The 14932-nt window shown below is 47.8% G+C and overlaps 1 protein-coding gene across 4 annotated transcripts in view; it reads right to left on the minus strand.

The window, feature by feature from the left end:
• LOC124000216 (cadherin-13-like) overlaps positions 1-14932 on the minus strand; it is a 701352-nt gene that overhangs the window by 149035 nt on the left and 537385 nt on the right. For all 4 annotated transcript variants that reach the window (XM_046306448.1, XM_046306439.1, XM_046306433.1 and 1 more), the window contains one exon: positions 14155-14295. In XM_046306448.1, coding sequence (XP_046162404.1) covers positions 14155-14295 — 141 coding nt within the window. The remainder of the gene's footprint in view (positions 1-14154; positions 14296-14932) is intronic.

The following is a 14932-nucleotide window of genomic DNA, read 5'->3' on the forward strand; positions in this document are numbered from 1 at the left end:
TGCCATCACAGCCAAGATTCTAACTCTCAAAGGTACATGTCTTTCTACAGACAGCAGTGTTCTCTCCCATTCTGACTGCTGGCATCATCTGACCTGACTTCACAAAAACAACTGAAAAGCCCCCAAAGAAAAATCCTATGCTGCAACTTTTGTCATTATTTTTCCACTTAGGTTTGATACTTTTGAAAGGTTAATTTATTTGAACTGTGCATGCTCTTATTCGTATGTGGGTAATTAGCATGCTAGCAGTATTTTGAGAAAATATCCTCCTACACACACACACACACACACACACACACACACACACACACACACACACACACACACACACACACACACACACACACACACACACACACACACACACACACACACACACACACACACACACACACACACACACACACACACACACACACACACACACACACACACACACACACACACACACTCTCTCCATTCCTCCTACATCTTACATACATGGGCCAAGGCAGGTAATGAGCTTACCTGCATCATTATTAAATTTGAAGAGATCCAGCTCAAGCTGTTCCCATAGATACACTTCAGCTGAACATGTGGCACAGAAAACCAGCTCTGCCTTTATTAGTTGATATAACTATAACAGTAAAATGGACTCTAATCATTGCATTAACCTAGACAGTGAAATAACATCAATACTTTTCAACCAAACTTGAACATAACAACCTGGCTGACAGCTATAACAGACTTGTGTTGCTATGCAGGTTGCTTTGCACATATACAATGAAGGCAATGTAAATAGCTTTGTTTGCACCTTGAACCCACAGAGAAAATGATGTACACACTACTGCCAACTCTAAGCTTCACGGGAAAAGATGGGCACACAAAAAACAAGTTCCACAGTCAATTATAACCTTACAACCAATTAAGTCCTCTAGTGACAACAGCTTGTCGCCAACTACAGTTTGCCACCATGTATAGTACAAGTGATCAGTGTGTGCTTCACCTCAGAGTGATGTCATTATTGAATGGACAACAACCTTTTTTTTGTACACAGTTTCAGTTAAAGTTTCAGCCTTAACACCTTCTAGGCATCCAGTATGTAAAGTAAGTATGAAAAAAGTTCCAATGTTTTTTTTTCTAGTTCACTTTCAGAGAAACGGTTATATTTTGTATTTCAGATAGAAAGGATCAGCTAGGATTCAAAGGCATGCAATAACAACCACTACTACATTAACTGAACACGAAGCTAACTGAGCTTGCACCACCTGACCCAATGCTTGACATGACAAAAGGCTACAGTTGTGGTATGATATACACTGCTCAAAAAAATAAAGGGAACACTTAAACAACACAATGTAACTTCAAGTCAATCACACTTCTGTGAAATCAAACTGTCCACTTAGGAAGCGACACTGATTGACAATAAATTTCACATGCTGTTGTGCAAATGGAATAGACAACAGGTGGAAATTATAGGCAATTAGAAAGACACCCCCAATAAAGGAGAGGTTCTGCAGGTGGGGACCACAGACCACTTCTCAGTTCCTATGCTTCCTGGCTGATGTTTTGGTCATTTTTGAATGCTAGCGGTGCTTTCACTCTAGTGGAAGCCACACAAGTGGCTCAGGTAGTGCAGCTCATCCAGGATGGCACATCAATGCGAGCTGTGGCAAGAAGGTTTGCCGTGTCTGTCAGCGTAGTGTCCAGAGCATGGAGGCGCTACCAGGAGACATGCCAGTACATCAGGGGATGTGGAGGAGGCCGTAGGAGGGCAACAACCCAGCAGCAGGACCGCTACCTCCGCCTTTGTGCAAGGAGGAGCAGGAGGAGCACTGCCAGAACTGCTCAAACGGTCAGAAGCAGACTCCGTGAGGGTGGTATGAGGGCCCGACGTCCACAGGTGGGGGTTGTGCTTACAGCCCAACACCGTGCAGGACGTTTGCATTTGCCAGAGAACACCAAGATTGGCAAATTCGCCACTGGCGCCCTGTGCTCTTCACAGATGAAAGCTGGTTCACACTGAGCACGTGACAGACGTGACAGAGTCTGGAGACGCCGTGGAGAACGTTCTGCTGCCTGCAACATCCTCCAGCATGACCGGTTTGGCAGTGGGTCAGTCATGGGGTGGGGTGGCATTTCTTTGGGGGGCCGCACAGCCCTCCATGTGTTCGCCAGAGGTAGCCTGACTGCCATTAGGTTCCCGAGATGAGATCCTCAGACCCCTTGTGAGACCATATGCTGGTGCGGTTGGCCCTGGGTTCCTCCTAATGCAAGACAATGCGAGACCTCATGTGGCTGGAGTGTGTCAGCAGTTCCTGCAAGAGGAAGGCATTGATGCTATGGACTGGCCCGCCCGTTACCCAGACCTGAATCCAATTGAGCACATCTGGGACATCATGTCTCGCTCCATCCACCAACGCCACGTTGCACCACAGACTGTCCAGGAGTTGGCGGATGCTTTCGTCCAGGTCTGGGAGGAGATCCCTCAGGAGACCATCCGCCACCTCATCAGGAGCATGCCCAGGCGTTGTAGGGAGGTCATACAGGCACGCGGAGGCCACACACACTACTGAACCTCATTTAGACTTGTTTTAAGGACTTTAGATCAAATTTGGATCAGCCTGTAGTGTGGTTTTCCACTTTAATTTTGAGTGTGACTCCAAATCCAGACCTCCATGGGTTGATAAATTTGATTTCCATTGATAATTGTTGTGATTTTGTTGTCAGCACATTCAACTATGTAAAGAAAAAAGTATTTAATAAGAATATTTCATTCATTCAGATCTAGGATGTGTTATTTTAGTGTTTGTTATGAATCTCGCTGAAGAGGGTGCCTCTTCCTGTTCGGGCGGGGCTCGGCAGTCGTCGTCACCGGCCTATTAGCTGCCATCGATTATTTTTCCGTCTGTGTTGGTTAGTGGTTAATTGGGTACACCTGTTTTGTATTAGGGTTTGTTTGTAGAGTATTTAAGGGCACTAGGCCCGCTGGGTATTTTGTGCGGGCTTGTTTTTTGTTACTTTGTGTTTGATGGTGTGATTTGTTTTATTATCTTTATTCTCTGGTCTTTTTTGTCCTGTTGTTTTGGACTGGCAACCTATATATGCCACCGGAGCTCCCGTGTTGGCGCATCCGGACCCTTCGTTAGCATTCATAGTGGAGGTGGATGCGTCCTAGGTTGGAGTTGGAGCCGTGCTGTCTCAGCGCTCGGGCACACCACCGAAGCTCCGTCCCTGCGCTTTCTTTTCTAAGAAGCTGGGTCCGGCGGAGCGGAACTATGATGTGGGGGATCGGGAGTTACTAGCTATGGTAAAGGCCCTGAAGGTGTGGAGACACTGGCTTGAGGGGGCTAAACACCCTTTTCTCATCTGGACTGACCACCGTAATCTGGAGTATAGTCGGGAAGCGAGGAGACTGAATCCACGTCAGGCTAGGTGGGCCATGTTCTTTACACGTTTTAGATTTACGATCTCTTACAGACCAGGTTCCCTCAACACTAAGGCCGACTGTCCCGTCTCTATGACACCGAGGACCGGTCCATCGAACCCACTCCCATCCTTCCAGCCTCTCGGCTGGTGGCCCCAGTAGTATGGGAGGTGGACGCGGACATCGAGCGGGCGTTGAGGGTTGAACCTGTGCCTGTACAGTGTCCAGCTGGTCGAGGTTACGTACCGCTTGGTGTCCGTGATAAATTGATTCGGTGGGCTCACACACTACCGTCTGCGGGTCATCCGGGGATTGATAGGACAGTGCAGGGTCTTAGGGGGAAATACTGTTGGCCCACTTTAGCTAGGGATGTGAGGCTCTATGTCTCCTCCTGTTCGGTATGCGCCCAGAGTAAGGCTCCTAGGCACCTTCCTAGAGGGAAGTTACAGCCCCTCCCGGTTCCACAACGGCCATGGTCCCATCTCTCGGTAGATTTCCTTACTGATCTTCCCCCATCTCAGGGGAACACTACCGTTCTGGTCGTTGTGGATCGGTTCTCTAAGTCCTGCCGTCTCCTCCCATTGCCTGGTCTTCCTACGGCCCTACAGACTGCAGAGGCTATATTTACCCACGTCTTCCGGCACTATGGGGTTCCAGAGGATATAGTCTCCGATCGGGGTCCCCAGTTCACGTCCCGGGTTTGGAAGGCGTTTATGGAGCGTCTGGGAATCTCGGTCAGCCTTACCTCTGGTTATCACCCCGAAAGTAATGGGCAGGTGGAGAGAGTAAACCAGGAAGTGGGTAGGTTTCTGAGGTCGTATTGCCAGGACCAGCCAGGAGAATGGGCGAGGTACGTTCCGTGGGCAGAATTGGCCCAGAACTCTCTTCGGCATTCGTCTACGAATATGTCGCCATTCGAATGCATACTGGGCTACCAGCCGGGCCTGGCACCGTGGCATCAGAGTCAGACCGAGGCTCCTGCGGTGGAGGAGTGGGTACAGCGCTCTAGAGAGACCTGGCGGGCAGTCCAGGATTCTCAGGCAGGCCAGTGAACGGCAGAAGAGAGACGCTGACCGCCACCGCAGTGAGGCCCTGGTGTTCACACAAGGGGACAGGGTCTGGCTCTCGACCCGAAACCTGCCCCTCCGCCTGCCCTGCCGGAAGCTGGGGCCGCAGTGTGTGGGGCCATTTAAAGTCCTGAGGAGGATAAACAAGGTTTGTTATAGATTGCAACTTCCCTCTTATTATCGCATTAACCCCTCGTTTCATGTCTCCCCTCAGGCCGGTGGTAGCTGGTCCCCTACAAGACAATGAGGTACCGGAGGTCCCTCCACCCCCTCTGGACATCGAGGGGTCCCCAGCGTACACAGTATGAGCTATTCTGGACTCGAGACGCCGGGTGAGGGGTCTGCAGTACCTCGTGGACTGGGAGGGGTACGGTCCGGAGGAGAGGTGCTGGGTACCGGGGAGGGACATTTTAGATCTTTCCCTCTTGAGGGATTTCCACCGCCTCCACCCGGATCGCCCCTCGCCTCGTCCTCCGGGTTGTCCTCGAGGCCGGGTTCGGCGCACTGCGGGAGCCGCGCGTCAGGGGGGGGGGGGTACTGTCACAAACCTCGCTGAAGAGGGTGCCTCTTCCTAATCGGGCGGGGATCGGCGGTCGTCGTCACCGGCCTATTAGCTGCCATCGATTCTTTTTCCGTCTGTGTTGGTTAGTGGTTAATTGGGTACACCTGTTTTTTATTAGGGTTTGTTTGTAGGGTATTTAAGGGCACTAGGCCCGCTGGGTATTTTGTGCGGGCTTGTTTTTTGTTACTCTGTGTTTGATGGTGTGATTTGTTTTCTTATCTTTATTCTCTGGTCTTTTTTGTCCTGTTGTTTTGGACTGGCAACCTATATACGCCCTGTGTGTTGGCGTGTTCATTTTCGGTTGCACCGGTGTAATAAATTTGATAAACGACAGAACCCTGCTCTCTGCGCCTGATTCCATCCAGCACTCATAGTTATTCGTAACAGTGTTCCCTTTATTTTTTGGAGCAGTGTATTTTAAACTGGTTAAATTACTATTTTTACCCATTAAGCACCTGCAACTTACCACAGGTCAGGTGAGATAAATTACACTTAAATGAGAATCACTTGCCATCAACCAAATTATTTTGAATTTTGAATAATTGCGTCCCCAGCCATTTCTTTTAATTTCTAAAGGAAAATCTAAATTTCAGTTTAGATACTTTTTTCCCCTTAGTGTGAACAACAAAAGGTTTTTAAATTTCAACTTATTTTACAAGAAAAAGTGAATCGTACTAGGGTGCCGCAACTGTGTGGCCCTCAATGTTACATGCTTTGTGACAAAGTGAAAAGGCCTAGACTGACAGTATATGTATGCCATTAACTAGATAATGCAAGGTTATGGCAGCCCAACAATGCATCTGGCTGAGGATTGGGTTCTTGCAGATAAACTATTCATTTGACCACTTGCCCCCCCACCCCCCCACCCCCGACTTTGCTGATAGCTACTTTATTGAGGAACAGTGGACTTACTATGCCTGCAATATGTGGTTATCTTAAGATTAATGCACTAACTGTAAGTCACTCTGGATAAGAGAATCTGCTGAATTTATTTTACTAGGCAAGTCAACTGTAGCTCAGTTGGTAGAGCATGGCGCTTGTAACGCCAGGGTAGTGGGTTCGATTCCCGGGACCACCCATACGTAGAATGTATGCACACATGACTATAAGTCGCTTTGGATAAAAGCGTCCGCTAAATGGCATATACATATACATTAAGAACAAATTCTTATTTTCAATGACGGCCTAGGAACAGTGGGTTAACTGCCTGTTCAGGGGCAAAATGACAGATTTGTACCGTGTCAGCTCAGGGGTTTGAACTTGAAACCTTCCGGTTACTAGTCCAACACTCTAATCACTAGGCTACCCTGCCACCCCAATGACTAAAATGTAAATGTAAACAAATATCAATGTGGCTACTACAACCCATACTTGGTGAAATGAATGCTTTAACTTTCAAAGTACTTGATCACTTACATTAATTAACAGTCACTTGAAGCTTGTGAGGCCATGTGAGAAAGACAATGGACAGAAATGTCATACATTCAATGAAAAGTAGATACAATAATACTTCATACAGCAAAGTATTGTTGGTGGTAGGATGGTACTTTAACAAGAAAGGCTATCAGCTATTTGAATGGGGACTCTTCAGTGCTCCCCGAAGAGACGTCTTGTGTTCTCCAGACCTGAAGGACGGCACTACTCTGAACAAACCACTCAAGTGTTCATACACTCTACACAGACCCTCTCAGGACCACTGAGTGTCTGGCGAACATGAGAGGTTTCCTATTCATCTCAATATCTAAATGACATGAGGAAAGATATGGAATGCAATTGGCCCTCTTCAGACACTGTAGGTTTAAGATCATGTTTATACACCACATGGTCGCTCATACCAAATGGCTTCTTCTATTTGAATACGATAGAGAAAGGAAAGGTTAAGCTAAACTACTGCCACTTTGATATACAGTACCTTGATAGGTTGCAAGGAAAACACACAAAATCTTATCTATTTGGATATATTTTGTCAGCACAAAGCATTCAAGCAGAAATAAAGATGGTCTGAACCCCAGGTTTCTTCCTGCCTCCTCCCCATCACTATCCTCCCACACGGACACAGCCCATTCCATCAAAGCAACAGACGGCACGCGTATGGCAGCCTTCACTGAGACAGCCAGCCCAACCCTGACAGATAACCCAGCCTAGCACAGCCTGGCCCTGAGGACAGACCTCAGTGTTTCAGTTATCACCGTTAAAGGGGCAGTGCAGTCAAATACTCAATCTCCTGTTTAAAAAAAACAACAATATTTCCACACTACGATGTCGAAATAACACTATCAAATTGTAAACATGATGATAATGCCCGTTTAGTGTAAGATTTTTTTTCCTGGAATTTGTCTTTTCAGGTGGGATCGAGTTTTTGGCCCAGAGCATGAAATAAAATTCTGGTTATTCTGACCAATGACTAGTCTTCCTTTTTGCATATGTATCCTCCTACTTCGAATGGATAAGCTGGGTAGATCACAGATGACCACAGGTGTCAAACTCATTCCACAGAGGGCCAAGTGGCTGTTGTTTTTTTGCTCATCCCTCATGATGAATTAAGGTCACTAATACGTTTTTTAACTAGGCAAGTCAGTTAAGAACAATTTCTTATTTACAATGACGGCCTACCCAGCCAAATCTGTACGACACTGAGCCAATTATGCACTGCGCTATGGGACTCCCAATCACGGCCGGTTGTGATTCAGCCTGGAATCAAACCAGGGTCTGTAGTGAACCCTCTAGCACTGAGGTGCAGTGCCTTGGACCGGGGCTTTGATATCATTATCATTTGGAGGGCATGCATATTCTCCCATCACCATGGGGGAGCAAGGGCATGGATTGGCTGTCAGGCTCCCTGTGTCTCAGTTTGCTGCTAAGAAAATATGAAATGGGCTAGTCAGAGATGAGATGCCAGTTATCACCCAGGGCCAGATGGGGGCCAGATGGGGTTTGCAGGTGAGGGGGTGGCAGGGGTAAACTATCCACTTGAACCAGGAGGTAGTATCACCAGCCTATCCTCTCTGTGTCACCACAGACTTTCACAGACTTGATTAGTGTAGTGTCAACAACGCACCCACTGCCAGCTGGCCTACTTCAGCAGTACTGTATCATTTTAATCATTTTAGTCAATAAGATTCTTGCTACGTAGCTTAACTTTCTGAACATTCGAGACGTGTAGTCCACTTGTCATTCCAATCTCCTTTGCATTAGCGTAGCCTCTTCTGTAGCCTGTCAACTATGTGTCTGTTTATCCCTGTTCTCTCCTCTCTGCACAGACCATACAAACGCTCCTCACCGCGTGGCCGCGGCCACCCTACTCTGGTGGTCCCAGCGCGCACGACCCACGTGGAGTTCCAGGTCTCCGGTAGCCTCTGGAACTGCCAATCTGCGGTCAACAAGGCAGAGTTCATCTCAGCCTATGCCTCCCTCCAGTCCCTCGACTTCTTGGCACTGACGGAAACATGGATCACCACAGACAACACTGCTACTCCTACTGCTCTCTCTTCGTCCGCCCACGTGTTCTCGCACACCCCGAGAGCGTCTGGTCAGCGGGGTGGTGGCACCGGGATCCTCATCTCTCCCAAGTGGTCATTCTCTCTTTCTCCCTTACCCATCTGTCTATCGCCTCCTTTGAATTCCATGCTGTCACAGTTACTAGCCCTTTCAAGCTTAACATCCTTATCATTTATCGCCCTCCAGGTTCCCTCGGAGAGTTCATCAATGAGCTTGATGCCTTGATAAGCTCCTTTCCTGAGGACGGCTCACCTCTCACAGTTCTGGGCGACTTTAACCTCCCCACGTCTACCTTTGACTCTTTCCTCTCTGCCTCCTTCTTTCCACTCCTCTCCTCTTTTGACCTCACCCTCTCACCTTCCCCCTACTCACAAGGCAGGCAATACGCTCGACCTCATCTTTACTAGATGCTGTTCTTCCACTAACCTCATTGCAACTCCCCTCCAAGTCTCCGACCACTGCCTTGTATCCTTTTCCCTCTCGCTCTCATCCAACACCTCCCACACTGCCCCTACTCGGATGGTATCGCGCCGTCCCAACCTTCGCTCTCTCTCCCCCGCTACTCTCTCCTCTTCCATCCTATCATCTCTTCCCTCCGCTCAAACCTTCTCCCACCTATCTCCTGATTCTGCCTCCTCAACCCTCCTCTCCTCCCTCTCTGCATCCCTTGACTCTCTATGTCCCCTATCCTCCAGGCCGGCTCGGTCCTCCCTCCCGCTCCGTGGCTCGATGACTCATTGCGAGCTCACAGAACAGGGCTCCGGGCAGCCGAGCGGAAATGGAGGAAAACTCGCCTCCCTGCGGACCTGGCATCCTTTCACTCCCTCCTCTCTACATATTCCTCCTCTGTCTCTGCTGCTAAAGCCACTTTCTACCACGCTAAATTCCAAGCATCTGCCTCTAACCCTAGGAAGCTCTTTGCCACCTTCTCCTCCCTCCTGAATCCTCCGCCCCTCCCCCCTCCTCCCTCTCTGCAGATGACTTCGTCAACCATTTTGAAAAGAAGGTCGACGACATCCGATCCTCGTTTGCTAAGTCAAACGACACCGCTGGTTCTGCTCACACTGCCCTACCCTGTGCTCTGACCTCTTTCTCCCCTCTCTCTCCAGATGAAATCTCTCGTCTTGTGACGGCCGGCCGCCCAACAACCTGCCCGCTTGACCCTATCCCCTCCTCTCTTCTCCAGACCATTTCCGGAGACCTTCTCCCTTACCTCACCTCGCTCATCAACTCATCCCTGACCGTTGGCTATGTCCCTTCCGTCTTCAAGAGAGCGAGAGTTGCACCCCTTCTGAAAAAACCTACACTCGATCCCTCCGATGTCAACAATTACAGACCAGTATCCCTTCTTTCTTTTCTCTCCAAAACTCTTGAACGTGCCGTCCTTGGCCAGCTCTCCCGCTATCTCTCTCTGAATGACCTTCTTGATCCAAATCAGTCAGGTTTCAAGACTAGTCATTCAACTGAGACTGCTCTCCTCTGTATCACGGAGGCGCTCCGCACTGCTAAAGCTAACTCTCTCTCCTCTGCTCTCATCCTTCTAGATCTATCGGCTGCCTTCGATACTGTGAACCATCAGATCCTCCTCTCCACCCTCTCCGAGTTGGGCATCTCCGGCGCGGCCCACGCTTGGATTGCGTCCTACCTGACAGGTCGCTCCTACCAGGTGGCGTGGCGAGAATCTGTCTCCTCACCACGCGCTCTCACCACTGGTGTCCCCCAGGGCTCTGTTCTTGGCCCTCTCCTATTCTCGCTATACACCAAGTCACTTGGCTCTGTCATAACCTCACATGGTCTCTCTTATCATTGCTATGCAGACGACACACAATTAATCTTCTCCTTTCCCCCTTCTGATGACCAGGTGGCGAATCGCATCTCTGCATGTCTGGCAGACATATCAGTGTGGATGACGGATCACCACCTCAAGCTGAACCTCGGCAAGACGGAGCTGCTCTTCCTCCCGGGGAAGGACTGCCCATTCCATGATCTCGCCATCACGGTTGACAACTCCATTGTGTCCTCCTCCCAGAGCGCCAAGAACCTTGGCGTGATCCTGGACAACACCCTGTCGTTCTCAACTAACATCAAGGCGGTGGCCCGTTCCTGTAGGTTCATGCTCTACAACATCCGCAGAGTACGACCCTGCCTCACACAGGAAGCGGCGCAGGTCCTAATCCAGGCACTTGTCATCTCCCGTCTGGATTACTGCAACTCGCTGTTGGCTGGGCTCCCTGCCTGTGCCATTAAACCCCTTCAACTCATCCAGAACGCCGCAGCCCGTCTGGTGTTCAACCTTCCCAAGTTCTCTCACGTCACCCCGCTCCTCCGTTCTCTCCACTGGCTTCCAGTTGAAGCTCGCATCCGCTACAAGACCATGGTGCTTGCCTACGGAGCTGTGAGGGGAACGGCACCTCAGTACCTCCAGGCTCTGATCAGGCCCTACACCCAAACAAGGGCACTGCGTTCATCCACCTCTGGCCTGCTCGCCTCCCTACCACTGAGGAAGTACAGCTCCCGCTCAGCCCAGTCAAAACTGTTCGCTGCCCTGGCCCCCCAATGGTGGAACAAACTCCCTCACGACGCCAGGACAGCGGAGTCAATCACCACCTTCCGGAGACACCTGAAACCCCACCTCTTTAAGGAATACCTAGGATAGGTTAAGTAATCCCTCTCACCCCACCCCCCCTAAGTTTTAGATGCACTATTGTAAGTGACTGTCCCACTGGATGTCATAAGGTGAATGCACCAATTTGTAAGTCGCTCTGGATAAGAGCGTCTGCTAAATGACTTAAATGTAAATGTAAATGTAATTAGGGAGACTTCAGGTCAAGCAGAAATTGTGTCATAGGGGCTGTTACGGTCCTCGGTCCTACTTTGAAATGTTTGCTAATGTGTGTTTTAGTGGTGTGGATCAGTGGTCAGAGCTGTACTGGAGCAGCAGTTAGACTACAGGCTGATATGTAGACTGACAGGAAGAGTCAGAGTCCGTCCATAGGTCAGTTAACAGCAGTGGTCAATAAACACATTTCAAAGACAGACAATGCACAGTAACACACACTGTGGGGTGTAGTTAGTTGTCAATGCACGGAGTGGTATTGGTTAGTGCTATATCATTATTTTGAACCCCAAATAGGAACAAGGTCCAACAGAAGTATCTGTCAATCGTTATGCTAAGATATCAGCATAGTATTGCATTGCAGAATAAATCAATACAATAAGACAATATAAGCCAGTGGTTTATTGCTGTTGGTTTTTATCAGGAGTGGCATCAATGTCCTACTATACATATTCTGTCTTTAAGGGGATTCCAAATCATCTTTTGTTGTTTCCACTCTCATAAAAATGGGATTAGAACTTGTTCAACACAAAGTTAAGCATTGTGGATCCCAATTCCCCAAAGAAGCTTCTCAGAATGTAATACATTCGTAAGTATGAAAGAGCAATTTAGCCTTAGATTAAAAAAGTTGGGTGGATAGATTGCACACGGCCCTCAGAGAAACTTGCTAAAGAGAACAATAGTGCAGCTCGACAGACTCATGAGTGTATATAGTATCTGTATGCCTATACACCAACCAAGAACACTATGATAGATTTACTAATGACTCACTGTTATATACTGTAGTCTGTTCATCTTTACCAGACATGAAACAAGTCCGTTCTATGATAAACCCACCCTGCCCTCCGGCTACACGGGATTACATGGTGACCTGTGCGAGTCCATTTCACTCAGAATCTTTGATGAGTTAAAGTCAACCCGAACTTGTTAAGTGCATTTCCAAGTAGTTTCACACTGTGTGAGAGAGAAGATATGGAATACAAATCCAACAGAATTTCCTCTTTGAGAGGAATCATCTGAATCTCTACATTTAAAATTTTAGGTCAACAAATAGCACTAGAGAATGTGTAATACCTTACAAACCATGTTTGCCTTTGTGGAGCTTTATCATATCTCACTACTCTGTATGGGAATCATAGGTTCTAAAGTCTATTTCAAGAGTGCGGCGGCTAGGCAGGGTACTTTGTGAATCCCCTACTGGTTGACTTAAGCACATCTTCAAGTAGACTAGTGTTATGTGGAGTCATGCCAACACTATCAGCACCTGTGTGTACTGCAGGGTAGGAAGCCTCGCTCCTCTCTGATTGATGAATAATGAAAGGTAAAGCAGAACATGTCTTTCTCAGCTTGAATGCAGCACATACACGATGCAAGAGATGCACTTCTATGTTTGTAGACAGAGTTTTCAGTTGAAAAACTTTCAACATCCAGAAGGATATGTTATTTTAAAAGGTTTTTCAAGAGAGTGCAGAATATCTGCACTCCAAGTGGAATTCAATATCTATGAATGTGCCCACATTCACATTAACATGTCCGCTCATGGACAACCACACCCACAATAGTTGGAAGTCATAAGAGATGATTCATGGCCAGGTTAGTGGCTGCTGAGTGCGTGGGGACTTATATTAGGAGTTTAGCACCTTAAATGGCTGTGTTTTTAAAAGGAACATTTCTCCACACTGTTAAACGGATCACCAGAAGAAAGATGGAGTCATTAAGTGAGGACATGGACAGAGTGCACTCAGCACGGACCCAGCATGCCTACTCAGCCAGAATATTTCATTGTGAAGATCTCACAACGCTCTGACATGGCAATGCATTATGGGAGCCCGTCTCGTGGAGGTTGGGGTTGATGTGTCTCAAAGCCTGACAACAGCTCTGGGCATTTCCATTAAAAACCACACAACTCAACATTACGACCTCTCCTCCAGGGCCTGATGTGTTTTTCTTCACCTCAAGAAGAAAAAAAACAGCAACAGTTGCAGTTTTTTGAAAGACTCATCATGAGTTGGTACAAACAGGCAAATAGGTTAAGTTTGTTAAGTGCATTTTTTCTGAATGACGGAGATAGTGGGGCTGGTGGATATTGGGTTACGTGTGCCATACAGGGTTTCTACTAGATCATTGAGGCTGTGCTGACAAAGGAAACCAACACCATGATCATAGCAGCACAACACACAAACACACACATATCCCTTGTGAGCCCCTACCACCTGACTACTGTGATGTGTTGTTTATTACATGTGGTCACACACACACACGATGACGGCTGATGTGAGCTGAGCCTTTCCTCTGGCAGGCTCTGAGAATTATAACACTATCATTTTAAATTGGATAGCAGAGGACATGGTGGATAACTGGTGTGTGTGTGTGTGTGTGTGTGTGTGTGTGTGTGTGTGTGTGTGTGTGTGTGTGTGTGTGTGTGTGTGTGTGTGTGTGTGTGTGTGTGTGTGTGTGTGTGTGTGTGTGTGTGTGTGTGTGTGTGTGTGTGTGTGTGTGTGTGTGTGTGTGTGTGTGTGTGTGTGTGTGTGTGTGTGTGTGTAACCCACTCCATCACCTGGACGTGAATCAAGCCCGTCACCAGCTGTATCTGCGAACAGGGACCGATGACAGAGTACAGGGGACAGAAAGTGATGACAAGGACAGAGGACAGGGGACAGAGAACAGGGGATATGGCAGAAAGGACAGACAGAGGACAGGGGACAGAGGACAGAGAGGACAGACAATTTCAGGGGACAGACAGAGAACAGGAGTCAGAGGAACAAGCAGGGATGCAGGTACTTACCAGTGAGTGTGTAAACTCTGGGGCGTGGTCGTTCTTGTCTGTGATGGTGATGGTTGCCGTGGATGTTCCTGTTAGTCCCACGTCTCTTCCCTTCATGTCCTGGGCTACGATCTCCAGCTCATACTGCGTAGTGGGGAGTGTCTGGAGGGACACACACACAGACACACACAGTGTCATAAAGTCTGTCATTATCACACATCCATTTCAGGGGTTACACACAACAGAATCATCATTAGACAGAGGATTTGTTGAGGGAGATCAAATTAATCCACTGAATACAAATGATAACAAATGATTAACTGACTGACAAAAAGCAATTTAGACTGAATGATTGTTACACCAGTGTGGATTCATTTCGGAGTAAACATATTCTAATAAAAACACACCCCCTTGGCGTCTTATTATGTTGACACTTTGTACATTTCTATCAAGCCTCTTAGAAAGCTCAGGAACAAAGCACCAGACTTTTGGAGGCATAGAGCCAGACAGGTACTGGAGTGTAATGATCACATAGTCACATAGCCCAAGTGACTCATACACACAAAACAAACAAAAGAGTGTTGCTACGGCATGGTCTCCTGTCTGGGGGTGGTAGTGCAGTACTCTGTAGTCTACTAAATATGACATCCATTTCTTGACATTTAAATATAACTAAACAGATGTCAAATGTCTGTTATAACATAAGCTTATCACATTATAGAAACCAACAAACACCCACATCAACTATTGGCATCTATCAGGCATCCAGGTCTTTTGCAAACCAGATGAAAAAATCCCC

The sequence above is a fragment of the Oncorhynchus gorbuscha genome, linkage group LG02 (genome assembly GCF_021184085.1).
Source record: "Oncorhynchus gorbuscha isolate QuinsamMale2020 ecotype Even-year linkage group LG02, OgorEven_v1.0, whole genome shotgun sequence".
NCBI classification, from domain to species: Eukaryota; Metazoa; Chordata; class Actinopteri; order Salmoniformes; family Salmonidae; genus Oncorhynchus; species Oncorhynchus gorbuscha.